Source organism: Cherax quadricarinatus, chromosome 40, assembly GCF_038502225.1.
Source record: "Cherax quadricarinatus isolate ZL_2023a chromosome 40, ASM3850222v1, whole genome shotgun sequence".
Lineage (NCBI taxonomy): Eukaryota > Metazoa > Arthropoda > Malacostraca > Decapoda > Parastacidae > Cherax > Cherax quadricarinatus.
Genome location: NC_091331.1, coordinates 3,723,052 through 3,751,022, shown reverse-complemented (window position 1 = coordinate 3,751,022; position 27,971 = coordinate 3,723,052). Strand labels below are relative to the sequence as shown.

The 27,971-nt window shown below is 41.1% G+C and overlaps 1 protein-coding gene across 4 annotated transcripts; it reads right to left on the bottom strand.

The window, feature by feature from the left end:
- Nucleotides 1-974: 974 nt before the first annotated feature.
- LOC128687184 (uncharacterized) lies at nucleotides 975-25,622 on the bottom strand. Of its 4 annotated transcripts, none has more exons than XR_011392939.1 (7): nucleotides 25,552-25,622; nucleotides 8,684-9,349; nucleotides 7,374-7,472; nucleotides 4,699-4,896; nucleotides 2,423-2,639; nucleotides 1,293-1,859; nucleotides 975-1,116 (listed from the first exon to the last, which is right to left on the bottom strand). XR_011392939.1 is itself a non-coding variant. In XM_070092570.1 (6 exons), exons 2-6 carry the CDS (start codon nucleotides 8,761-8,763, stop codon nucleotides 1,677-1,679), a joined length of 777 nt encoding a protein of 258 aa, XP_069948671.1. In that variant the 5' UTR covers nucleotides 8,764-9,349; nucleotides 25,552-25,622; the 3' UTR covers nucleotides 1,127-1,676. The 4 variants fall into 4 exon arrangements, 1 of the variants encoding a protein (XP_069948671.1); XR_011392940.1 differs by lacking the exon at nucleotides 25,552-25,622 and adding an exon at nucleotides 17,780-17,861; XR_011392941.1 differs by lacking the exon at nucleotides 25,552-25,622 and adding an exon at nucleotides 16,588-16,748.
- Between the last annotated feature and the right edge of the window lie 2,349 nt (nucleotides 25,623-27,971).

Here is a 27,971-nt window from a genome sequence, read left to right as displayed (position 1 = left end):
TTATTTCAAGAAATTGGACCGCTGTATAGTCCTTGTGGCTTAGCGCTTCTTTTTGATTATAATAATAATCAAGAAATTGGATCTTTCCTCTTCCATGGATTGAACCTGATTGCTTGCTAATTCCCAGACACTGTATGACCTCTGCGGGTTAAGTGCTTACCACAATTAAAAAAATCAAGCCTAATAGTTTCTACTGATCGTCCTTCAAGGGGGTGAAGGTGCCTTGAAGCTGATGAAAAGCTTTTGATCTAAGGAACTGGAGTTATCCTCCCTTGAATCAAAATTATGTTCTACTTCCCGAACTCCTCAAGAGAGGTTCCTTGATGCTGGTGAGGGGATCTAGGGAACTGGAACTGGGCTCCAATTCTCTGAGTTAAGCCTGAATGCCTTCCACATCCCCTCACAGGTGCTGTATAATCCCTACAGGTTTAGCACTCCCTCTTGATAATCTACTTCCCAGATCCTGTATGACCTGTACAGGTTTAGTGTTCCCCCATAGAACTAAAAATTTATGATCACAAAAACTATCATAAGCGCTGAAAATTTGAAGCTGATTGGACGAGATCTTATTAATGTATGAGCTGTATAATCCTTAAAGATAATCCATAAAGATAATAAAAATAAGATATGAGCAAGATAAAAATGAAAAATTAAGGCAACCTCTTGTATATCCCTCACTGTGAATACCTAAAAGTTACTGTAAACCTTCAAGGAAGGAAGAGGCAAGAACCTTCATGCTGAAGGGCTTCTAATCTGAGGTATTAGCTATGTATGACCCTTATGGGTTTAGCGCTTGGTTTTGATTATAATAATAATTGGTCTGAGGCCTTCATTGGATAAAATATGATTTCTCGCATTTCCCAGGCACTTTTTGACAAAAGTTAAAAAAAAAAAAAAAAAAAAAAAAAAAAAAAAAGCCTGTCATACCTGGACTTAAATTAATACCAGCACAGGCACAAATAAGAATTTGAAGAATAAAGTATATACTAGATGTTTGCTTTTGAGTACCCATATATTTTCACCACTAATGTAATTTACATTTCACTAATAACATGCTGTGAGTACATTTGACGAGAACATAAATAAGAATACTCTCATGAGCTACAACTTATACCCCTCAAGGAAGGCTCCTTGACGCTGGTGAGGGGCTCTTGATCTAGGGAATTGGATCTGTGCTCCAGTTCCCTGAATTAAGCCTGAATGCCTTCCACACCCCCATAGGCGCTGTATAATCCTACGGGTTTAGTGCTTCCCCCTTGATTATAATAATAATAATAATACAACTTATACACGTACACAGAGGATAGAACTCTGTGTTAACCATCTGAAAGCAAGTGAGGAACTGGAGGCCCAGGGCAGCCCCGGTCACAAGGTAGTCTACACTGGGGCCCCCCTCCTCACCAGACTGGCCAACTTACTGTACAATTGGTAGTTACCGGTATGCAACTATGGTCTTCATTCACAGAGTAAGTTGCCATGCTTTAAGCTGGTTTTTGATATGCAGAACTGATGTCATGTGTGATGCATGTTGAACATGACAAACTTGGCGTATGCCACATTTCCCAGTGAACATAAAAAGTTATCACATGGAAACACCCAAAATATATTTGAAGAAAACAGCACTGACAACTAAAGGTTTCGTGAACTATAAGTACCCTCATTCGAGGGATACCCTATTAGGTTTCTTCAGGAATCTCTTGGGGGTCATCCGATGAGTTATCCCTGGGCTCCAGCGGGGATGCCCTCAGGTGGAAGTCATGCTTAGCATATACTGATATGAAGTTCAAGAAGTCCTGCTTCATACAGCCGTAGCTAGCAAGGGGAAAGCCTGCATACAACATCTGCGTCTTTTTATAAATCTGAAATTAAATATACAAGAAGGTAAACAAATACAGTGGTGTGCAATAAAATAAGTTATAATGGGACATAAGTTTCAATTAGATATGATGGAGACCTGAATAAAGGTTTCATCTGGCTTATTAACTAAGAGAGGTAGTAACCTAGGATGACAGTCAATTTTTTTTTTTTTTACCTTTTGGGGTTTTATAATGTACTTCTTCCAGAATTCTCTTCACCTGATGTCAGGTCCTGTACGTACCCAGTGAGGGGATTTGGATCTTTGCTCTCATAGCCGTATTGGTGGGCCTCAGCTGTCTCAGGATAGCTATAACAAATGGTGACCAAACTGAACACTTCCTTGTGCGTCTGCTTTGATAAAAGGAATTAGAGCTATCTTCTTCCTTGCCCCAATTCTCTGCTTTCCCCCATTGCCCATTCGCTGCATGACTTTTAAGGATTAGCGCTTCCCCATGATGGCGATACTAATACGAGGAAGGGGAAGGTAGCTCCAATCCCTTGGATCAAGAGCCTTTCACCAGGTTCAAAGCCTCCCCCTTCTTTAGAGGTGTCATCCGTTACTCACCAAGACCATGCCCATCTTGACTTGTCCCCCGTTGAGGAGAGTGGGCTGAGCTCCCTTCCTCTCCTTCCGCTTGCCCTTAGACTTAGCCAAATCGTACTTGATGAAGGCCAAGGAGGGCTCACTGGGGCTCTGAAGACACGGACGTAGAGCTGGCAGGTTCTGGGCCACGTACACCGCCTTGATCAGCGACTCTCCCCCTACCACCACCGAACCTTGGCTGGCAAGTAATAATTTTTTTTTTTACCTTTGAAGAGGGATGCCTTGATGCTGGTAAAAGGCTCTCGATCAAAAGAATTGGAACCGCCTTCCTCTTACTCTAAGCTCGACTGCCTCCCATTCCTTAGCCTCTGTGATCCTCATGGGTTTTCGCTATCCCATCAATGTAACAAAAATAACGAGAATTTATTGATCAGGGGCCGTCATCCTGCGAGTTAATATTATATTATTATTATTATTATTATTATTATTATTATTATTGTTATTATTATTATTATTATTATTATTATTATTATTATTATTATTATTAGTAGTAGTAGTAGTAGTAGTATTATTATCAAAACTAAGCGCTAAACCCGCAAGGGACATTCAGTAATAAACTTAATTTAACGTTATATTCACGGGAAAACGCTAAGTTGCCAATTTTTATATTCCAGCTGAAGAGGTCATGTGACACAGGTCAATGATATTGGTTCAAAGTTTTTATTACATACAATAATCCTCACTGGTCAATATGCCATAATTTATTCCGACGTGGACATATTTTATTCAGGGAGGTACTTAACCCGTAGGTGTCATACAGCACCAGGAGATAAGATAAGATTTTCTTCGGATTTTTAACCCTGGAGGATTAGCCACCCAGGATAACGCAAGAAAGTCAGTGCGTCGTCGAGGACTGTCTAACTTATTTCCATTGGGGTCCTCAATCTTGTCCCCCAGGATGTGACCCACACCAGTCGACTAACATCCAGGTACATATTTGCTGCTAGGTGAACATGACAATAAGTGTAAGGAAATACGTCGAAATGTTTTCACCCCGCCGGGAATCGAAGCCGGGCCCTCCATGTGTGAAGCGAGAGCTTTAGCCACCAGGCCACCGGGAAGGTAACCAGGTTTGATTCGAGGAAGGAAAGGGATAAGCATCTTCAGTTCCTAGGAATAAGAGCTAATTTTTACTATTTTAATAGGCTAATATAAAAACAAAGATCCTAGTGAAAATAAGTCACTGACTTTTTTTGGGTAACTCTAGGTGATTTGCACAGGTTATCATGAAAAACAATCGAGATGATCTAAAAATCGTGCAGTTTTGCATAAATCTAAAAATCGTGCAGTTTTGCATAAATCTAAAAATCATATAACGCCTTGGAAATGGGAGGCATTCAGGTCCAGTCCGAGGAAGGTGATCAGTCCGGTTCCTGAATCAACAGCCCCTCACCGGCATCAAGAGCCCTCATCTCCCCACTTAAGGGGTTTTTCCTTCCTCAGCACATTTCATAACCTGTCTTGGTACACCATTTATGAAGGAGCGTGTACGAAGGGGTGGCAGACACTGCTTCTCCATTGTATTATCTCACCACTATTCTCTGCTAGGGGTAGATTACAGCAGGATTACATTGCACTGAGAGGACAATTAATTTTTCTTTCTTTAGTGAACGACGGGAGCGGTAGTTAAAAGATTACAGAGGTACATGATTGGTAAAGGGACTGGACTCCAAAGTTTTGATAGATGAGCAAGTTACAAAGGTAATGAACTAGATCTGGTCACAGTCATGACCAAGTTACAAAGGTAATGAACCAGATCTGGTCACACTCATGACAAATTACAAAGGTACAAGGGGAGCACATTAGGCAATCTAAAATACCTTTCTTGTAAAGAGCATTATGGCATCTGCCACATTTAGAGCATATGTACACAGTGGACCGGGACAAAATAAGCTAGTTTGAAAGCAACACAAGATAAGTGATGGTACGGGTGTGTTAAGTAAACAAAGCCCAAATGTTACTAAAAGTCGTATATATCAGGGTAGCTTCCCAAGGCGAATATATCCAAGTTTTGTTAGTAAAAACATATCAACAGAGATTTCGGTACATAAGTGAAAAACGGTATGGTGATACCAACAGGAAGTAGAAAAAGACACTTAATGTACAGTTCAGAACATTTATTGCAAGAAACGTTTCGCCACTCATGGGGAAACGTTTCCTCTAAAAAATTTCCTGAACCGTACATTGTCTTTTTCCACAGGTACATAAGTATTTGCTGAGACCTGACATCCGTTTACCTTTGGCTGGAGTTGGTAACGACGAGGACAATGAAGCGGTGTGCTGGGGTGAGAGACAGCAGTGGCACAAGTTCTCGCTCTGTGATGGACGGCACTTCCTGCTGTGAGCACAGGCACCGCAGCCAGTACGGCCGTGACGCCAGCCGGCTCCTGAGGGCGGCCAGGGAGAGAATAGGTCCACGCCCGCCACGACCACTCCTGTGGGAGATATTGTGAACCATTTGGTGCCTGTGTGTTGTCTGGGGTACATATGGACTAAGAGGAAACGTGAAGGGAAATCGGCAGCTTTTGTTAACGTTACCTAATTAAATCATCTATAAGTGCAAATAGGTAACTAAATGTATTTAGGTCTCTGCCCGATCTGAGAAAGGCATCTCCGTATTGCACAACTCCAGGCCCCTTCGCCCCCCGGCCCCATGCATGCGAGAAGATTAGTGCATAGTGCAGAGTGTGAGATAAGTTTTTAATGTAATTAGGTATTAGCGTTGAAGATTTAAAGATAATCAGATTTAGAATTCACAAGTTATCACATAGACACTAATATCCCAATTGTTTTTCAGTAAAAAATTGCAAATTAGTACATACACAGTACTAAACTAATTCAAACTTATTAACATCAGCTATGAAACCAAACTGAGGAGGAATTTTCTTGTTATCTCGAAGCAATATCCTAAAATACACCAGTACACTAAGTATGAAGACGCTCAGACTTTGCGTTATCAAATTACCAGTGACTATAACGCAGTTGGATGAGATACAGAAATTATCGTATGCAAATTAGTAATTTGTTATTCCCTGTTTCTTCCATAAAAATACGACAAATTGGGACCATCAACAGGCCAAAATAAATTCAAACTTTTTTCTAAGAATTTAAAGTTTAATATGCATGAAAATAATTAAGTTTTATTAAATTAATATGATGAGAAAAAGAAGAGGGCCCAGCTGGGAAAGGTTGTGTGACGGGAAAACAGAAATATCAAAATAACAAGGACGGTAGAAGGCGAAGAGGAAGGAAGGCCACAAGGTAAGTATATTTCTTAAGGTCTGGACACTGGGGTGACTGAAGAAGGGACAGCAGGGACCTGTGGGCCCCCTGGAGTACGAGAGCCGTGGGAGTCTTATTTGGAGATAGTCTAGTCACTGCCATAGCATTTGAGAGGCCCTCCTTTTTTTTTTTTTTTTTTTTTTTGAGACGGAGGATTTCTCTCGTAAAAAAAAAGCTGGGCAATGCGGCAATACGCTGGGAGGCGAACTTTTCCACAGTTAAGGCAAAGGGGAATAAATATTATCATGATACCCTGCACCTCAGACCGGGCATTCTGCTGGTGAACAACTGTATTTGGCCAGATGGCCGAAGAGACAACAATGTTTGCCTCGTTGAGACGTCGGGAGTAATTCCCACACTTGGAAGCGTTGTCTTGCTATATAAACTGAAGCTTGAAGCACCAGGAAGTAGGCTAGATAGGCATTGTTGCTAGGATAACTAGATACAAGTTTCCAGTTTGGTGACAGAGAGAGATTCTAGAGCTCAAGTTGATGCTGAATGTCTGGGTCACAATGCGTAAATTCCTGTTGGATGTTAGATGAAGACAGTACCGCAGCTAAAACTGAGAAAGGAATATCTATATATTGTGACAGGAATGTTGTCAATAAAGCGGAGAAATCTAACGTCGAAAGTCTAACAACGCAAGTCCAAGATACGCTTTACAGGCAGGGCAATATTGTGACCAGTAATGTTACTGATGCATGTGAATGGCATACCAGATGGGATTGAGTCGGATATATACCTAGTTTTCTAATGGATAACTAACAATGAGAATAAATACAGATAAGAACAAGGCAAGACTCTTGCGCAACCGCCCACAGGGTGAATGTAAGTACACAAACTAATTTGTTTTTATGAACACGCCGCTATTAATTAAACTCTCACTAATGTTCTCTTTGGACATGCCAGCGTGTCCGGAAGGTAAACACGACCTCACGCCAGCAGCGGGGAGGGAGAACTGCAACAGTGATTGTACAGTTATAATTTATATACACTAGAAGAGAAGCTACACTGAGCTACGTAGGAGACGAAGAGGAGGCAACACTTTATGAAACGAGGGCCTCGCAACTGAAATTTTGTTTATAATTATTGTCGTCGTCTTAATTTTGCTTCCTGCTGCTTTTCTCAATGTGTTCTATTTCTTCTTTCGCTCCATGATTTTCCTTTCTCTCTTTACTCTCTCTCCTTCCTCTACTGTCTATCCTCCCTCACCTCTTTCCTCCCTTATTTCTTGACTGTCTCTAAATCCCTCCCCGATTCTTGATTTTTATTCCATGTCCTTTTCTCCCTTACTGTCTTCGCCTCTATTCCCCCCTCCACCTTCCCTTTCAGTTCTTTTTTCCTACCTTCTTTCTATTTCCGTTATCTCTCTGCTTCTCTCTCTCGACACACTCACGAGTCTTCACTATTATCTTGCTAAAAATGGGAAGGGAAAGGGGGGTACAGAAATTGATGGAACAACGATACGGAAAAAAAGATGATGGGGAGATAAAGAACAGGGGAAGGGCAATGGGAAAGGCTGGAAGACAGAGAAAATGAAGGGAAATAGCATGAAGTCAGTGATTAACATGGAAGATGAGCTAATTAAAGACGGAGAGGAAGGTGCAGGGTAAGGTAAGGTGACATTCACCTTCCGGGAGTTCGAAGCTGGGCACACAGTTGCCGCAGGACCTGAGGACACGCTGTCACACCCTCGTTTTCATCTGGCTGCTGCTCGACTCCCTCCGCTCTGTGACGACAATACACCAATTAGTATTCCTGAAATTCATTCAGGATCTTAAGCAAATCCCGAGAGAGACATAAACGCACCGGAGGAGACAGTAAAGCATATTCTAAGATTGGGGCATTTAACAATGTACACAGAGAGGTAAACATCTACAGAATAAAGCTAAGGCTAAGATTACGTTGGGTCTAAGAGGAATTTCAGTAAGACTGTGTCAGTGAGGGCTAGAAATGTAAATAATACCTGGCTGAGAGCCAACTTATTGGATGGCTATGATCGCTAACATTACAGAAAAGAGCGTCGGTCTTATGACGTCTGTTGGAAAGGGAGCAGTCTCAGCGCTGGAGAGGGCAAGAGGAGCAGGAAATAAAGAGTGAATATGTGAAACATCTGTGGTAAGAGAAGTATAAACTAAAACGCTTTGAAGTGTATTAATATGACGAAATTAAAGTTCGATATCCAGAGGCCGAAGAGTGTTAAGATGATGAAAACTAAATATACAGGGAGAGGCCAGAGAACAAACAACATCACTGGAGAAGTGGATTTAGGAAAGAAGAAAATCATATCAGAATGCAAGTAAACAGAGTAAAACATTTACAGACTGAACCCCATCCCCCTACCCTTCCCTTATCCTTGATGCTCGTGAGGGCTCTTGATCCAGAGAACTGAATCTGTCTTTCCCCCTTGGATCAAACCAGATTAACCTCCCATTCCTCAGGAGCTGTATGACCCCTATGGGTTTAGCGCTTCCCCTTAAATATAATAATAAATAATAATAACACCATTTACAAAAGTTTTGTAACTTTTTTTTTATTTAGGTTTTTAGTTTTGCGTCACATCTCGACAACTTACAATAATCTTAATATACCTTACGTAATACAATTAATTTTTTTTTGTTACCAAAGAATTTGTATAATTTTCAGAGTATAACCAGATTTGATCTAAGGAAAGGGAGATTAGCTCCAGCCCATAGGATCAAGAGCTCTCCACCAGTGTTAATATCCCCTACACTTCAAGTCGAAGACAATAACGAGGGAGGTTAGGCTAGTCACCCCTGGTATCCACTCCCAGATTTTCACAGTCAAGGGGGAAGCGGTAAACCCATAGGAATCCTACAGCACTTGAGGGAATGGGAGGTAATCAAGGAAAGCCAAGTTCTGTTCATTAGATCAAGGGTCCCTCACCGGCATCAAGGACTCTCCCTTGAGGGCACCCACCTGCATAGCCTCCTGACGGGACTGATTTTTACGGCGAGATGTCGGGGTCCTGCGCATTCCTCGCCTCCGACCTCTAACATCCTGATATCAGGGGCCTCGTGATACCGCTGCTGGTGATGTCAGGGCATCCATGGTTCTACTGCAGGTGATATTAGCTGGTAATTCTGAAGATGTCAGGTGCTCTATGTTATTACTGCTTTGGATGTCAGGGTCATGGCCCTAGTGCAGCCGATATTACGAAGTACTATTGCAGGTTATGTTAGCTGCTCAGTGTTTATGCTTTTGTGATGTCAGGTGTTTCACGGTACAAGTGTAGGCGATGTCAGCCCATATACTGCTAATGATGACGTCATATGCTGTGGAGCTGCCTTAATGTTAAAAATTTCGTAATACTAAACTAGTGACGTCAGATTCTGTATTATCAAAATTTGATGCCACATTGTGTGGTTACCCTTATCTACAAGACATTTTATAGCAGCAGATCAAGAACGTCGTGTAGGTATCTCAAGTTTTTTTCTTTTAGTCCAGTCCTAATAGGCGAAACGTGCGCAGACGTGTTCCTGATGGAGCTCCTGTTGTTTTTGTATCTGTTGCAGTGGTTGCAGTTGTCAGGATGGTTGCAGATGTCACAGGTATTGTTGACCTTGTTGGTATGCCATGATCAACCTAGGAAAATGTGACGAGAGTTATTCGGAATATAAAATATTTTTAAAACTTCGTTGACAGGACTGACTCTCCTGCATCTGATGTTATTTATAAAATGGAAATAAATGATATAGAATACCGACACAGTGGAAATATAAACACACATATGCAGTATAATGTGATCCTTTATTGACAACGTTTCGCCCACACAGTGGGCTTTTTCAAGTCGCAAACAGATCTACCTGGGGTGGAAGGTACGCGAGTATTTATAGTCAGGTTCAGAATGCTGAGGTCAGGTGGAGAATGCTGCATCTGATGATGTACCGAGTGGGGTTATAGCAGGTCTGACGATACAAGGAATGCCTGTGTACAACACCGTAATTCACACAACCACTTGATAAACTACAGAAACTCAAGACTTATCGTCACAGAAGACAACATTCAATACCGAAGAATCCTGGAATCATCACTTATTTCTATATCCGACAACTTCAACCATAACATAGCTGAACCACTTGCCAAGAAACTTCTTCATCGCTATCCCACATAAGAGCATAGGAATGGAAGAACACTGCAGAAGGTCTGCTCAAAAACTTATCCAATCTCCCTTCCAAGCTACCCAAGATTTTAGACTCTATAACCCCACTCGGTAGATCATCAGATGCAGCATTTTCCACCTGACCTCAACATTCTGAACCTGACTATAAATACTCGCGTACCTTCCACCCCAGGTAGATCTGTTTGTGACTTGAAAAAGCCCACTGTGTGGGTGAAACGTTGTCAATAAAGGATCACATTACACTGCATATGTGTTTATATTTCGTTATTTACAAAAGCGACTATTGCTTCCACTGTGTGTGTGTATGTGAGTGTGCGTGCGAGACCCGCTCCTACCGATTAAAACCCAGGCATCAATTTACTAGTGAATAAACAGGGACAGCAGGGTATGGAGACTAGCCAACACACCTCCCCTAATAGAGATCGAACGTGGGTCCCCTCGGTTGTGAGCGTAGATGTCTGAGCAACAGAGGTATCCCTGACGGCTGCAGGTCTAACTATCCTGCCTCTGCAGTGCACCCCCTGTAGGCAGTAGAACTATCCCGTGTTATTACCACTAATTAACACGACTCCTGCAGAAGTATCTCCCGCGGCCTTTTTTAATCGGTGTAATTACCGTAGAGGTAATCAGCGTGGGCCTGAAAGAGCCATTTGTCTTTCGACAATAATTTATATTGTTCATCACGTGTTGGCAACACCGCAGCGGCAAGAATGTAAATTAAAACTTATGTAATTTTGTCTTCATGACCCATTTATTTAATTAATTACATATTTTGTTGACAGGAGAAGACGAGATCATATTTTTAATTTAAAGAATGCCAAGTCTTCCTGAGTCGAGCTTCGAAGAGAGAGAGAGACAGAGAGAGAGAGAGAGAGAGAGAGAGAGAGAGAGAGAGAGAGAGAGAGAGAGAGAGAGAGAGAGAGAGAGAGAGAGAGAGAGAGAGAGAGAGAGAGAGAGAGAGAGTTAATGTATGTGTGTACTCACCTAGTTGAGGTTGCGGGGGTCGAGTCCGAGCTCCTGGCCCCGCCTCTTCACTGATCGCTACTAGGTCACTCTCCCTGAGCCGTGAGCTTTATCATACCTCTGCTTAAAGCTATGTATGGATCCTGCCTCCACTACATCGCTTCCCAAACTATTCCACTTACTGACTACTCTGTGTGTGTGTGTGTGTGTACTCACCTAGTTGAGGTTGCGGGGGTCGAGTCCGAGCTCCTGGCCCCGCCTCTTCACTGATGTGTGTGTGTGTGTGTGTGTGTGTGTGTGTGTGTGTGTGTGTGTATGTGTGTGTGTGTGTGTGTGTGTGTGTGTGTCCAGTAATTGAATTGAAAATAATCTTTACTAAGAAGATACAATTTAAACACCGACCAGAAAATCTTAAGAAAGTTATTTATCGAAGATTAAGAAAGACGAAGATGGTCAAGGCAGGTGCACAGGAACCCTCGGGAACCCTGCACCTCAGCCCCCCTCCGCCCCACACACATATCCCCTCTTTCACTACCCTTCCTCTCAGAACATTTCTCACCTCCCACTCCCTCCTTGCCCATTCCCCACTCTGCATTTCTATTTTTCTTAATCCTCCTATTTCAACTCCCACTCTTCCCCTTTCAACTCCAATACCCCCTTTCTCAATCCCCCTTCAACCACCACACATCATTTCTCAATCCCCTCTCAACCACCACACATCATTTCTCAATTCCCTCTCAACCACCACACATCATTTCTCAATCCCCCTCAACCACCACACATCATTTCTCAATCCCCTCTCAACCACCACACATCCTTTCTCAATCCCCTCTCAACCACCACACATCATTTCTCAATCCCCTCTCAACCACCACACATCCTTTCTCAATCCCCTCTCAACCACCACACATCCTTTCTCAATCCCCTCTCAACCACCACACATCCTTTCTCAATCCCCTCTCAACCACCACACATCCTTTCTCAATCCCCTCTCAACCACCACACATCCTTTCTCAATCCCCTCTCAGCCACCACACATCCTTTCTCAATCCCCTCTCAACCACCACACATCCTTTCTCAATCCCCTCTCAACCACCACACATCCTTTCTCAATCCCCACGCCCCCATTCCTTAATCTCCACTCCCCCACGCGCGCGACACAATAACTTTGCCAATCAGTAGAAAGCAAGGCAGGGGGCCTTGAATAAGACAAATAATTACCTTGAGTCAGCAATGGACAATAGAAAAAGAGCTTCAGGGGCGAGTGCGCGCACACAAGAGCGTGCACACAGGCCTAAATGCACTCGCACGTACACACACACACACACACACACACACACACACACACACACACACACACACACACACACACACACACACACACACACACACACACACACACACACACACATACACACACACACACTAACTATTTATATATTTTATTTTTCATTTCTTAGCTTCAAGTAGGATTATTTTTACGTTTAAATGTTTTATATTCTTTATTTCTTTTGCATATTAATAAAGTTGTTTATTTTCTTATGATGTTATCGTTGATTTTTCAATTTTTTTCATTTCCATAATGAAGTCCCAGTCTTATCAAATACTCTTTCATGGTCTGATAGGGCTGTTAAACCTTCACATGCAACAGTCTGATGACACTGGATGACAGGGGGGATAGGGGGGACATGATAACGACATATCAAATACTGAGAGGAATTGACAAGGTGGGTAGGGACAGAATGCTTTAGCGATGGGACGCAACAACAAGCGGTCACAACTGGAAGTTGAAAACTCAGATGAGTCATAAGGATGTTAGGAAGTATTTCTTCAGTCATAGAGTAGCCAGGAAGCGGAATAATCTGGTGAGGGGTGTAGTGAAGGCAGGATCCATACATAACTTTAAGAAGAGGTACGATAAGGCTCATGGAGCATAGAGAGAATGGACTTAGTAGTAACCAGAAGCGAAGCCAGGAGCGGTGAATCTACCCCTGCAACCACAAATAGGCGAGTACAAATAAGTGAATACACACACACAGGCGTCTATAGACAAGTAGACAAGTGTCTTTGACATCTAATAGCTAGCAGGGCCAGGAGTCAAGACTTGACTCATACAATCACAACTTGGCTAGTAGACACACAAATAACAAAAGCTTCCTGTAATCTTTAAGTCACTCTAAACACTCTACTCTCGAACGTCATGCATACAATTTAAATGCTTTTGTTAAGTAATGCCCGCAAGCTGCTACTATTTTCGTACTTCAGAACACATGACATTATCACGAAAAGGATTAGAGTCAAACTCATGGCGACCATCCCTAGAACTGGTGGGTCATGACATTACTGTTCACACTACATTTTAATACAGTGCGTCAGGCATCCTAATTGCAGGTATCGTTTGCTTTTTGTCGGGTTGCGTCAAACATACACGTTATCGTCTTATATCAGCAGCGATCATCTTACGTCAGGCATTCAAGCTGTTACCGTCGTATGTCATATATATGAACGTTATTGTCACACGTCAAATATTCATGTTATCGTTGTATGTAAAGTATGTACGTGACTGTCGTCGTACGTCTGGGATTCACGTTCTTATTGTCATATGTTGGTATCGTCACATGTTGCTATTGTCAAATATTCTTATCGTCAAATGTTCTTATCGCAAATGTTAAGCAATACTGAATACAAAACACAGGACTGTCACTTAGTATGGCGGGGACGTGTAAAAGACTTGGCTTTTGTGATGTCACCCGACCCATTATTGAGAGAAGATATCTCAATAATCTGCGAGAGCCAGATATGACAAGGTGGGTAACGACAACTCTCTCAAAACAAAAGAAATAACACCACTAATAATCTTTATTTCTACAAGTACATGTACAAGGTATACAGGCCTAGCTGACATCAGTGACATACTATACAGAAAGCCCATTGTTATGCAGGGCACTTCGGGCAAATTAGGTCAATTTTGTCCCCAGGATGTGACCCACATCAGTCGGCTAACACCCAAGTACCTATTTTACTGCTAGGTGAGCTGTGACAGCAGGTGTCCCTGCTTACCGAGGTTTCCTCCCGTACTGGGGATCGAACCACAGACCTCAGTATGTGAGCTGAGTGCCCTAGCAATCGAGCTACGGGACACTCTTCACTGGTGAGGCTATTAAATCGCTTGTGTTCTCTTGCTTCGAGTACTGCTTGAAGTTGGTGGCTCCGTGCAATACAAGGAGCATGTATCTCCCTCAGGACCAATAAGAGCATTTAAAATTCTGGGAGTACCTCATTCCAAGCCTCCAGGATTAAAATTGTATATGCCTATTCTTCAAGGCAGGCACTAGGGGTCATGTGCATGCACGGTGCATGGCATCCCCGACTATAAAGGCCATATTGGCCTTTATAGCACATTGGCATATAGCATATAGTACATTGGCTGGTCACTGCAGTGCCAAACGAGGGCAGTGCTGACACTTGTCATGCATTAGGCATGAACATTATCGCCGTATGCAACGCATGCCTGTTAGTACTGTTGTTTGGAAGGTATGCATGTTATTAATGTCATATGTCACATATACACTTTTCTCTGTCCTAAGTCAGAGATACAAGTTTCTATGACGTACATCAGGCACGTAAGCTCCTATGATTGTATGTTAGGCATGCAAACTTTTATGATTGTATGTGAGGCATGAAACGTCTGTGATTGTACGTCAGGCATGGATGTTTCCATGATCGTACGTCAGGCATGGATATTTCCATGCTCGTACGTCAGGCATGGATGTTTACATGATCGTACGTCAGGCATGGATGTTTTCATGATCGTTCGTCAGGCATGAGAGCTTTTATAATCGTACGTCAAGCATGCAAGCTTCTTTGATCGTACGTCAGGCAAGTAATGCAGGGGGTTAATTTCGTACTCTGACCACTCTTTTACTGCCGTCAGCCATTCAGATGGTCACACACATTATGATGAAATATAGCGAGAGGTCAGGCGAGGTTTCACGGGATGTGCTGATAATGACCCGCGATGCGCCAGCTTGTTCTAATCATCCTGACAATGCAGTGAAAAAAAAACTACGGAAGCTTAGTCCTTGTTTATCCCTATTAACCTACAATTTAGAGAGGGTAACCTGGGCAATGTTTTGGTCCAGCCTGACCCAAAACATCAACAAAACCATCACGATTTGATATTATTAGTATTATGTTGTTATTAGGGGTTTCTGATGGCTACAGTTATTCTTATGCCTCTGTTTTCCTTTTTTGTTTGTTCTTACTATTATATACCTCTCTGAGAATATCGAATTCGTTATTATACCTGTGACTTTTGCCTCTGTAATTGCTGTGGTATCAGAGATTTCCTTTCCTAAAGTGTGTGTATATGTGTGTGTACGTACTAAAAGGGAAGAGGAGGATAAATAGAAGAAATAAATGGTTGACCTGACACATGTTAAGTGTTATAGACAATTTAAAAACTTTAACACACGATGTGGAAAATTTACTTTGAGTTATAATTTTGTTGTAGAGGCCGTGGTGGGTCTCAGGTAGGGTGCGGCGCCCCCTCTAGACCTCTGCTTTATGACTCGTTAAACGTCTTTAATTAGAACCGTCTGAGGTGCTAAGGGAGAGAGAGAGAGAGATTGGGAGAATGTACAAAGTTCTAAGTCCAGTTAGGATTCTCCCTCTCTCCTACCCTGTGTCCCCTTCGCCCCACGTAAGTTTCCCTGTCTCTAATAACATGTTCATTTTTCCCCTAAAATCTACCTTGTTCATAATTACTATCGCTTTTTTTTGTCTGTTTCGTAAGGTAAAGTCCAGGATCTTTCCTTAATTCACGGTATAACTTAATAAATCTTTGAGGACAATTGTGTTGTAGAGGTCTGAGCTGTGCTCAGACTTCTACAACTTTACCTTACGAAACGGACAAAGCAATTAAGGACAGTAATTAGGGACAAGGTAGACTATAGGGAAAAAATAAGCGGCCCCTTAAGCCGCTTCATCAACAAACCAGGTCTACACATGGGTGTCCAATCTGCTTAGACTCAAATTATCCGAACTATGCTCACGAACCATGTGTGAATGGGTGTATTTTTTTATCTATAGATTTTTGAAACTGTCGAACTTCAGCACCTGGTCCCTTCTCTCTTTTCTACACGTGTTTCCGTTTGTACCAACGACTGGTGTAAAAAAAAATATTAATCCCGACAGAAGAGGCCTGAGTGGAGTGTTCTGGGAAGAATGTTCTTCTCTGGTCATTCTTCTATCATTATTGTAAGAACATCCAGGCGAGTACAGATAGGAAGTGCGTCTGCAAGGCGCTCAGCAGACGGAGGATCAAGCCTCCACCACATCTTGCCCTGAATGACCCACATGGGTTTAGCGCCTATCACTAATTATTGTTATTAGCAAACAGTCATAAGAGTCCCAAGTTCAACAATCCCTCACCAGCATCAAGGAACCTCCCTTGAGAGGCCTTCTCATCGAAGTCATTCCACTTTCAAGCCACCAGAGGCGAAGGGAAGATTTCTTTACATCTCGGCGGTTCCAAGGAAAGAGATCAGGTTCAGTTCTTTGGAGCAAGAATCCCTCACCGACATCAAGGAACCTCCCTGGAAGGTTATGATGCGGGGATGATGCAAGGCGAAAGACTAAAACCCAAGACTGTCAGAAATTGAATTCGCTAAATTGCGCTATGTAACTCATGGATCATTCCGCGATACAGTAAAGCCAAGATAAAGCACTGACTCACCTCCAGAATTTTCCGTGGTCTAAGGAGGCAATTAAAAAGCTGAAAATGGACAGTTAAAACATCTCATTAACCTCGTAAAAGACTAACAGCAACGTTGAAAAATGAAACTGTTCTGGTTAAATGTTTGAGTAAACACTTAGCAGGTCGCAGCAGATAGCGTGTGTCAGTCTCCTGGGCAGATTATAACACTGCGTGGCCGTAATCGTTGTAAGGGAGAGTCTCTCCCTCCCTCCCTATCTCTTGGGGGAAGGGGAAATCGGGGAAAGGGGGAGCGAGAAAAGGGGTTGGTCCTTATCCAATGTAATGTTTTGCTCACGCTGCAACACGACTTCTAATTACAAGAGTTCACCGCTGTCTACCTGCATTTATGCCAGGAAAACAACACGTCGAGATCAGGAACTTCTGGCAGAGTTTGAACAGCCAAACGTTGTTTGTGTAGTATAATAATTTACCAGGTTTAGTGTTACGTTTACACACCCATCTTCACTTGTTGCTACCTCCATCTCGTTAAGGGTCAACATGTATGGCACAATCGCCGAGTTGTGGGTGAGGGAGTGTGGTCGTAGCTGCTGACCTCGCTCCTCTCACTGCTACAGTCTGTAGTCTAAAGAGGAGTCTGAGGAACAAGTCTTTATTTGGAAAACATTTCACTCTAAGTAGAATTTTTCAAGTAATACATTTTTTTTACTTTGGCCATATATCTGTCGGCGTTACGCCCTTAAAATAGTGTCTGCCTAAATGGGTTTCAGTTCCTCAAGCTCTCAAATTTATCACTGAAACTGAGTACAGAATTTCCTTCCACCAAATCCTCATTTTTTTTACTGTCTCTAACATTGAAAAAGCATTCCCTAACATCCCTGTTGTTCATCTGTGTTCTTTACTTCCGTTTGACCCCTCTTAAGTCCATCTCTGTCCACTATGTTTATGTATTTATGTCGTGATTGTGTGTTCCTGGTTATGCTTACTTTCAAGGCTGTTAGGTTCAATTCCTTTATTCTGGCTTCATAGTTCATCACCTTAAACCCGGAACTAGAGTAAACCTCTGAACTACTTTCATGAAAAATGTAATTACATTAGCTGGTCTATACGCATTCGTAGTATATAGCAATAAGAACAGCCTCATAAGAACAAAAGAGGGATTCAAAAGAAGGAAGAACATTAAAAAAGAAGTTGGAAAGAATAAGGCGCTTACCCGATTCCAGGCGCTGGAAAAATCAGCTTCACTTCCAGCTTAACTGTGGTATATAGATTCCGTAGATTTATTGAAAATTTAAAGTATCAACGATGATAAATTTTTGTACGTTGTTTTCTAGTGTTTTAAACATCACTTTCACGCACAGTGTGAGCCAGTGAGCGAGGATAGGGAAGATTCTATGAGAGTGTATGAGAGAGTGTATGAGAGTGTATGAGACAGAGTGTATGAGAGAGAGTGTATGAGAGAGAGTGTATGAGAGAGATTGTATGAGAGAGTGTATGAGAGAGTGTATGAGAGTGTATGAAAGTGTATGAGAGTGTATGAGAGAGAGTGTATGAGAGAGAGTGTATGAGAGAGTGTGTATGAGAGTGTATGAGAGTGTATGAGAGAGAGTGTATGAGAGAGAGTGTATGAGAGAGTGTATGAGAGTGTATGAGAAAGTGTATGAGAGAGTGTATGAGAGTGTATGAGAGAGTGTATGAGAGAGTGTATGAGAGAGAGTGTATGAGAGAGTGTATGAGAGTGTATGAGAGAGAGTGTATGAGAGAGAGTGTATGAGAGTGTATGAGAATGTATGAGAGAGAGTGTATGAGTGTGTATGAGAGAGAGTGTTTGAGAGTGTATGAGAGAGTGTATGATAGTGTATGAGAGAGAGTGTATGAGAGTGTATGAGAGAGAGTGTATGAGAGAGAGTGTATGAGAGAGTGTGTATGAGAGTGTATGAGAGTGTATGAGAGTGTATGAGAGAGAGTGTATGAGAGTGTATGAGAAAGTGTATGAGAGAGTGCATGAGAGTGTATGAGAGAGAGTGTATGAGAGAGAGTGTATGAGAGAGAGTGTATGAGAGAGAGTGTATGAGAGAGTGTATGAGAGTGTATGAGAGAGAGTGTATGAGAGTGTATGAGAGAGTGTATGAGAGAGTGTATGAGAGTGTATGAGTGTATGAAAGAGAGTGTATGAGAGAGAGTGTATGAGAGAGCGTATGAGAGTGAATGCGAGAGAGTGTATGAGAGTGTATGAGAGAGAGTATATGAGTGCATGAGAGAGAGTGTATGAGCGTATGGGAGAGAGTGTATGAGAGAGTGTGTATGAGAGAGTGTATGAGAGTGTATGAGAGAGAGTGTATGAGAGAGAGTGTATGAGAGAGAGTGTATGAGAGAGTGTATGAAAGTGTATGAGAGAGAGTGTATGAGAGAGAGTGTATGAGAGAGTGTATCAGAGTGTATGAGAGTGTATGAGAGAGAGTGTATGAGAAAGAGTGTATGAGAGAGTGTATGAGAGAGAGTGTATGAGAGAGTGTATGAGAAAGAGTGTATGAGTGTATGAGAGAGAGTGTATGAGAGAGTGTATGAGAGTGTATGAGAGAGAGTGTATGAGAGAGTGTATGAGAGAGTGTATGAGAGTGTATGAGTGTATGAGAGAGAGTGTATGAGAGAGAGTGTATGAGAGAGTGTATGAGAGTGTATGAGAGAGAGTGTATTAGATAGTGTATGAGAGAGTGTATGAGAGAGAGTGTATGAGTGTATGAGAGAGTGTATGAGAGAGTGTATGAGAGAGAGTGTATGAGAGAGTGTATGAGAGTGTATGAGAGAGAGTGTATGAGAGTGTATGAGAGTGTATGAGTGTATGAGAGAGAGTGTATGAGAGTGTATGAGAGAGTGTATGAGAGTGTATGAGAGAGAGTGTATTAGATAGTGTATGAGAGAGTGTATGAGAGAGAGTGTATGAGTGCATGAGAGAGAGTGTATGAGTGTATGGGAGAGAGTGTATGAGAGAGTGTGTATGAGAGAGTGTATGAGAGTGTATGAGAGAGAGTGTATGAGAGAGAGTGTATGAGAGAGAGTGTATGAGAGAGTGTATGAAAGTGTATGAGAGAGTGTATGAGAGAGAGTGTATGAGAGAGTGTATGAGAGAGAGTGTATGAGAGAGTGTATCAGAGTGTATGAGAGAGTGTATGAGAGAGAGTGTATGAGAGAGTGTATGAGAGAGTGTATGAGAGAGAGTGTATGAGAGAGAGTGTATGAGAGAGAGTGTATGAGAGAGAGTGTATGAGAGTGTATGAGAGAGAGTGTATGAGAGAGTGTGTATGAGAGAGTGTGTATGAGAGAGTGTGTATGAGAGTGTATGAGAGTGTATGAGAGAGAGTGTATGAGAGAGAGTGTATGAGAGAGTGTATGAGAGTGTATGAGAGAGAGTGTATGAGAGAGAGTGTATGAGAGAGTGTGTATGAGAGAGAGTGTATGAGAGTGTATGAGAGAGTGTATGAGAGTGTATGAGAGAGAGTGTATGAGAGTGTATGAGAGAGAGTGTATGAGAGAGAGTGTATGAGAGAGTGTGTATGAGAGTGTATGAGAGTGTATGAGAGAGAGTGTATGAGAGTGTATGAGAAAGTGTATGAGAGAGTGCATGAGAGTGTATGAGAGAGAGTGTATGAGAGAGAGTGTATGAGAGAGAGTGTATGAGAGAGAGTGTATGAGAGAGAGTGTATGAGAAAGAGTGTATGAGAGAGTGTATGAGAGAGAGTGTATGAGAGAGTGTATGAGAAAGAGTGTATGAGTGTATGAGAGAGAGTGTATGAGAGAGTGTATGAGAGTGTATGAGAGAGAGTGTATGAGAAAGTGTATGAGAGAGTGTATGAGAGTGTATGAGTGTATGAGAGAGAGTGTATGAGAGAGAGTGTATGAGAGAGTGTATGAGAGAGAGTGTATTAGATAGTGTATGAGAGAGTGTATGAGAGAGAGTGTATGAGTGTATGAGAGAGTGTATGAGAGAGTGTATGAGAGAGAGTGTATGAGAGAGTGTATGAGAGTGTATGAGAGAGAGTGTATGAGAGAGAGTGTATGAGAGTGTATGAGAGTGTATGAGTGTATGAGAGAGAGTGTATGAGAGTGTATGAGAGAGTGTATGAGAGTGTATGAGAGAGAGTGTATTAGATAGTGTATGAGAGAGTGTATGAGAGAGAGTGTATGAGTGCATGAGAGAGAGTGTATGAGTGTATGGGAGAGAGTGTATGAGAGAGTGTGTATGAGAGAGTGTATGAGAGTGTATGAGAGAGAGTGTATGAGAGAGAGTGTATGAGAGAGAGTGTATGAGAGAGTGTATGAAAGTGTATGAGAGAGTGTATGAGAGAGAGTGTATGAGAGAGTGTATGAGAGAGAGTGTATGAGAGAGTGTATCAGAGTGTATGAGAGAGTGTATGAGAGAGAGTGTATGAGAGAGTGTATGAGAGAGTGTATGAGAGAGAGTGTATGAGAGAGAGTGTATGAGAGAGAGTGTATGAGAGTGTATGAGAGAGAGTGTATGAGAGAGTGTGTATGAGAGAGTGTGTATGAGAGAGTGTGTATGAGAGTGTATGAGAGTGTATGAGAGAGAGTGTATGAGAGAGAGTGTATGAGAGAGTGTATGAGAGTGTATGAGAGAGAGTGTATGAGAGAGAGTGTATGAGAGAGTGTGTATGAGAGAGAGTGTATGAGAGTGTATGAGAGAGTGTATGAGAGTGTATGAGAGAGAGTGTATGAGAGTGTATGAGAGAGAGTGTATGAGAGAGAGTGTATGAGAGAGTGTGTATGAGAGTGTATGAGAGTGTATGAGAGAGAGTGTATGAGAGTGTATGAGAAAGTGTATGAGAGAGTGCATGAGAGTGTATGAGAGAGAGTGTATGAGAGAGAGTGTATGAGAGAGAGTGTATGAGAGAGAGTGTATGAGAGAGAGTGTATGAGAGAGTGTATGAGAGTGTATGAGAGAGAGTGTATGAGAGTGTATGAGAGAGTGTATGAGAGAGTGTATGAGAGAGTGTATGAGAGTGTATGAGTGTATGAAAGAGAGTGTATGAGAGAGTGTATGAGAGTGTATGCGAGAGAGTGTATGAGAGTGTATGAGAGAGAGTATATGAGTGCATGAGAGAGAGTGTATGAGTGTATGGGAGAGAGTGTATGAGAGAGTGTGTATGAGAGAGTGTATGAGAGTGTATGAGAGAGAGTGTATGAGAGAGAGTGTATGAGAGAGAGTGTATGAGAGAGTGTATGAAAGTGTATGAGAGAGAGTGTATGAGAGAGAGTGTATGAGAGAGAGTGTATGAGAGAGAGTGTATGAGAGAGTGTATCAGAGTGTATGAGAGTGTATGAGAGAGAGAGTGTATGAGAGAGAGTGTATGAGAGTGTATGAGAGAGAGTGTATGAGAGAGTGTATGAGAGAGAGTGAATGAGTGTATGAGTGTATGAGAGAGAGTGTATGAGAGAGTGTATGAGAGTGTATGAGAGAGAGTGTATGAGAGAGAGTGTATGAGAGAGTGTATGAGAGAGAGTGTATGAGTGTATGAGAGAGAGTGTATGAGAGAGAGTGTATGAGAGAGTGTATGAGAGTGTATGAGAGAGAGTGTATTAGATAGTGTATGAGAGAGTGTATGAGAGAGAGTGTATGAGTGTATGAGAGAGTGTATGAGAGAGAGTGTATGAGAGTGTATGAGAGAGAGTGTATGAGAGAGAGTGTATGAGAGAGTGTGAGTGTATGTGAGAGTGTGTATGAGAGAGTGTGAGTGTATGTGAGAGTGTGTATGAGAGAGTGTGAGTGTATGTGAGAGTGTGTGAGTGTATGTGAGAGTGTGTATGAGAGAGTGTGAGTGTATGTGAGAGTGTGTATGAGAGAGTGTGAGTGTGTGTGAGTGTGTATGAGAGAGAGTGTATGAGAGAGAGTGTATGAGAGAGTGTATGAGAGTGTATGAGAGAGAGTGTATGAGAGAGTGTATGAGAGTGTATGAGAGAGAGTGTATGAGAGAGAGTGTATGAGAGTGTATGAGTGTATGAGAGAGTGTATGAGAGTGTATGAGAGTGAATGAGAGAGTGTATGAGAGAGTGTATGAGAGTGTATGGGAGAGTGTATGAGAGTGTATGAGAGAGAGTGTATGAGAGAGTGTATGAGAGTGTATGAGAGTGTATGAGAGAGAGTGTATGAGAGAGTGCATCAGAGTGTATGAGAGTGTGTATGAGAGTGTATGAGAGAGAGTGTATGAGTGTATGAGAGAGTGTATGAGAGTGTATGAGAGTGAATGAGAGAGTGTATGAGAGAGAGTGTATGAGAGAGTGCATGAGAGTGTATGAGAGAGAGTGTATGAGAGAGTGCATGAGAGTGTATGAGAGAGAGTGTATGAGAGTGTATGAGAGAGAGTGTATGAGAGAGTGCATGAGAGTGTATGAGAGAGTGTATGAGAGTGTATGAGAGAGAGTGTATGAGAGAGAGTGTATAAGAGAGTGTATGAGAGAGAGTGTATGAGTGCGAGAGAGAGAGTGTATGAGTGTATGGGAGAGAGTGTATGAGAGAGTGTGTATGAGAGAGTGTATGAGAGTGTATGAGTGTATGAGTGTATGAGAGAGTGTATGAGAGAGTGTATGAGAGAGTGTATGAAAGTGTATGAGAGAGAGTGTATGAGAGAGTGTATCAGAGTGTATGAGAGAGTGCATGAGAGAGAGTGTAAGAGAGAGATGTATGAGAGAGTGTATGAGAGAGAGTGTATGAGAGAGTGTATGAGAGAGAGTGTATGAGAGTGTATGAGAGAGTGTATGAGAGAGAGTGTATGAGAGAGTGTATGAGAGAGAGTGTATGAGAGAGAGCGTATGAGTGTATGAGAGTGTATGAGAGAGAGTGTATGAGAGAGTGTATGAGAGAGTGTATGAGAGTGTATGAGAGAGTGTATGAGAGTGTATGAGAGAGTGTATGAGAGAGTGTATGAGAGAGTGTATGAGAGTGTATGAGAGAGTGTATGAGAGTGTATGAGAGAGTGTATGAGAGAGAGTGTATGAGAGAGTGTATGAGAGAGTGTATGAGTGTATGAGAGAGTGTATGAGAGAGAGTGTATGAGAGAGTGTATGAGAGAGTGTATGAGAGTGTATGAGAGAGAGTGTATGAGAGAGTGTATGAGAGAGTGTATGAGAGTGTATGAGAGTGAATGAGAGAGTGTATGAGAGAGAGTGTATGAGAGTGTATGGGAGAGTGTATGAGAGTGTATGAGAGTGTATGAGAAAGAGTGTATGAGAGAGTGTATGAGAGTTTATGAGAGAGAGTGTATGAGAGTGTATGAGAGAGTGTATGAGAGTGTATGAGAGTGTATGAGAGTGTATGAGAGAGTTTATGAGAGAGAGTGTATGAGAGTGTATGAGAGAGTTTATGAGAGAGAGTGTATGAGAGTGTATGAGAGACAAGTCTCAGCTCCAGGTCCCTGGCGTGAGTGTGTATAAAAATGCACCACATCCCAATATACTAATTGATATCCGTGTTAGGGTGCATACAAGTTTACTAATATTTGAATATAAACTTGTGAGAGCACAGTTGCTAATTTAAGACTCTTGAGCTTGGCTGGCGAACTAGTTGTTTTAGGGTTGAAACTGATCTAATTTCCACGTCCCTGAAGCCATTTTTAATTGGCACTGTATGACCCATACGGATTTAACGCTTCTTTGAAAATAATAATAATAAAAGGTATTCGAAGTAAGGGTGACAATAATGATATTAAAATAATAATAATGATAATAAAATAATTTTCAGGACTTCGGAGTTTATGGTATCCCTAAATAAATTATTATTATTATTATTATTATTATTATTATTATTATTTTTATTATTATTATTATTATTATTATTATTATTATTATTATTATTATTATTATTATTATTATTATTATTATTATTATTATTATTAATAATTTTTAGCACCTCTGCCGGTTTCCATTACGTCAGTCATTCAAAGATGCAGAGTTCATCCAACATTACTTATTCCATTGTTGTATTTCCACAAGTGTGCGGATATCACAGCCCAAATGATTCACTGAACCGCAACATGCCATCCCATCTTACATAATACAGACACTATATTTCTACCTAAATAACTCGAGTCCAGCTAAGCGTGTTTCCTGAACTACTTCGTAAATATTACCTTGCTGACACTCCAACAGCAATGCCACTCTCCAAAACTGTCTCCAGTATTACATCTGACGCTTTATTTGAGTCCCTAGCTTTGACAACCTCTTTCGCACAGTGCTTTCAACTGTACTTAAGAGACTTTTCCTACACCTTCCATTCACTTCAAATTTATAAACACTATCAATCTATCTTGTTCCATTCTTTCTCTAGGACCAATTCATCTTAACTTTTTCTACTTGTTGAATGATGCCATTCACAGTACTACAGACTGATCACCAACACTACGTCTCCACTGCCTCCAGCCTCCCCGTCGTTGCAACGTTCAACGACAAGCACAGTTGGAAACAACGACACACTTTGAAGCAATCAACAGTAAACACTATGAACCAAACCGCGACATAGACATGCCTGTGCTTCAGATTCTTCAAGACTACGGTTCTTATCACCAACTTCAAGGCTGAGGGATTGATTACATATTTTGTATATAGTTCTACATTCTTCACATTATATCCTTGTATTTTATTGATGGGTGGCGAAACGTCTACAAGAAGAAGATACCCAGATGTTACACATGTGTCTAATTCTTCATCTTGTCAGTATTATATACCAGTTCATGAACAACCTCTCGGTGTATTTAATATGTGATTCTCACCTGTTTCTACTTCTCCCAACAAACGCTCCTTCCTGACGGTGAGTAAGCAGTACGCTGCTTTTTGATCGACATATCTCAGTGTATATTCACTCAGAGAGTTTACTCAGACTCACAATACAGGCGAATTACACACATAATGACCCACGTGCAATATATAAACTTTAAACCTGACCAACTCCACGGCATTCTTAAAGAATGAACTCACTGTGTGACGGCGAGAATCAGGAGCAGCAACCAGAGGAGACTACCGCAGCAGCGGTCAACACACTGTGGTGGCCACCACGACACGTGAGGTGCTATGATGTACCCACAGAAAACGTTCTTCTCCTATTCCTTAGTTCACTCCGAGTAACATTTTCCACTCCGTTTCGTCTTCTTCTACAGGAGGGGATCTGCTATGAAACTAATGAAACACTTCAGGGCCCGTAATCCCGGAGGGGCCCTCAGAAAAGACTTTAGTCTACATTGCTTAAAAATTTTGGGTCTACTGTATGAGAAGTTTTTTTGTTTAAAAATAACAATATTAATAATAAAGTGTAATTTAATACTTAATAATATTTAAAATAAAAATTAAGAGGTTATTCAAGTATTATGTAGGCAAGCCGTTGCTGGTTGTGAAGGGGCCCCATAACAGTTCAAGCTTCAGGGCCCCAAAAATGTAGGTCCACCACTATGTTTCATTAAGGAATAGAAAAAAGGCTCAATAACGTAACTGGAACAATACACGAATAACAACAGCAGTAATAATAATAATAATAATAATAATAATAATAATAATAATAATAATAATAATAATAATAATAATAATAATAATAATAATAATAATAATAATAATAATAGCAATAATAATAATAGTAATACTACTACTACTACTACTACTACTACTACTACTACTACTACTACTACTACTACTACTACTAATAATAATAATAATAATAATAATAATAATAATAATAATAACAGCAATAATAATAATAATAATAATAATAATAATAATAATAATAATAATAATAATAATAATAATAATGATAATAACATAAGACCAGGACACAGCTGAATAATGGAATTATTTTAATAAAATAATTTTTAATCGAGCATTAGAGTCATGGAGATTACTGTAGTAGATGTGACTCGTGCCTCTCTACATCTCGGAATTAATACCATACAATAGATTAGTGTTGCATAGCGCATCTAGAACGAGAAAAAGAGGAGTGTGATGCAAGGTGTTGGCCGTGTAGCTGTGTGGTAGTAATAACACCAGATGTGGTATTAAGAGTGTATTTCGTATTTCCTCTTGCGGACATTTCGATATGTTAAGGTTACGGTATGGCATCCCTGAGTTTCTTTCTGCCCGCAGATTAGTCAGGGGAGAGGGAGAGAGCCTTTGAATTTTTTTTATTCTGGCGTCGAATGTCCAGTGACACTTGTTCAGTGTTTACTATAGATAACTTGGGCATAAAATCATAAGGGGCTTCAATTATTAATTTTCCCGAGTAATTTCTGTTTCTCTCGACATTTCTGCCTTATAGGTTTAGTGTGCTGGTGAGAGATTAATGAATAGCGAAGAAAAAATATATACCCATCATTCATTAATTGATTTTTACAGATGTTAATATATTCAATAGAATATTTAAAAAATACAGAATTTTCCTGATTAGGTTTGGAATGAATGTAGAGGCAACAGGTTCAAGCAGAGGTAAACTGTAACAAAATATGTGAGCGTAGGACACTTGTACACGCTTGAGACACTGACGAAGACATTTCGCCACGGGTGATTTTATCAGTCACATTAAGATTGATAAAGCCACTAGGGGCGAAATATCTACCTCAATGAATGTTTTAACTGTTACATATATATATATATATATATATATATATATATATATATATATATATATATATATATATATATATATATATATATATATGTATATATATATCTTATTCCCACAGTGTCTCAGCCTTAACACACCATGCAACTGTACCTGCAAGTTGTCACACAATACTAAAGTTGCAGCAATGTCTTGTTGCAGGTTGCAACAGTTAAGATAGTGTTGTAGGTAACCAACTGAGAATAATCAAGGCGCACTGGGGGACGTAATGTCATGACTAGAGGCTATAATACACTCAAACCATTAATCCCGCATTAATTCCATTAGTGATAATTACAGTGAGGAAGTTGTGGCTGTCGGTGTTTACGCTCCATTTTCGAAGAAATAAAACGAAATTCACTTTAAAGATTGTTGCTTATGAAGCAGAAGAGTTGTTAGATGCGAGGGAACTGTAAGACATGATTCAACTGAGCTATTAAAATTCCTAGCTATAGTAGGAAGGGATCGGAAGGGCTCGTTGCTATTCTTGGGATATATCATGATTGCATAATTGTAACTGAGCTGATTATATAGTCATGGGAACTGGTGAAGCCAATGATCCATCCCTCTTCATTAACGACAACAACGACAAGACAATAATGGGATTTGGTTTCTGATGTCATTTCGCCTTAAATCTCAGAGGACAGGGAGACGAAATCAGGAGTGATGCGCTAATGATGAGATGTGTGTGTGTGTGGGGGGGGGGGAGATTGCTGTAGTGCGGGTGGCTTTGCAAACACCATTAATCCCATTA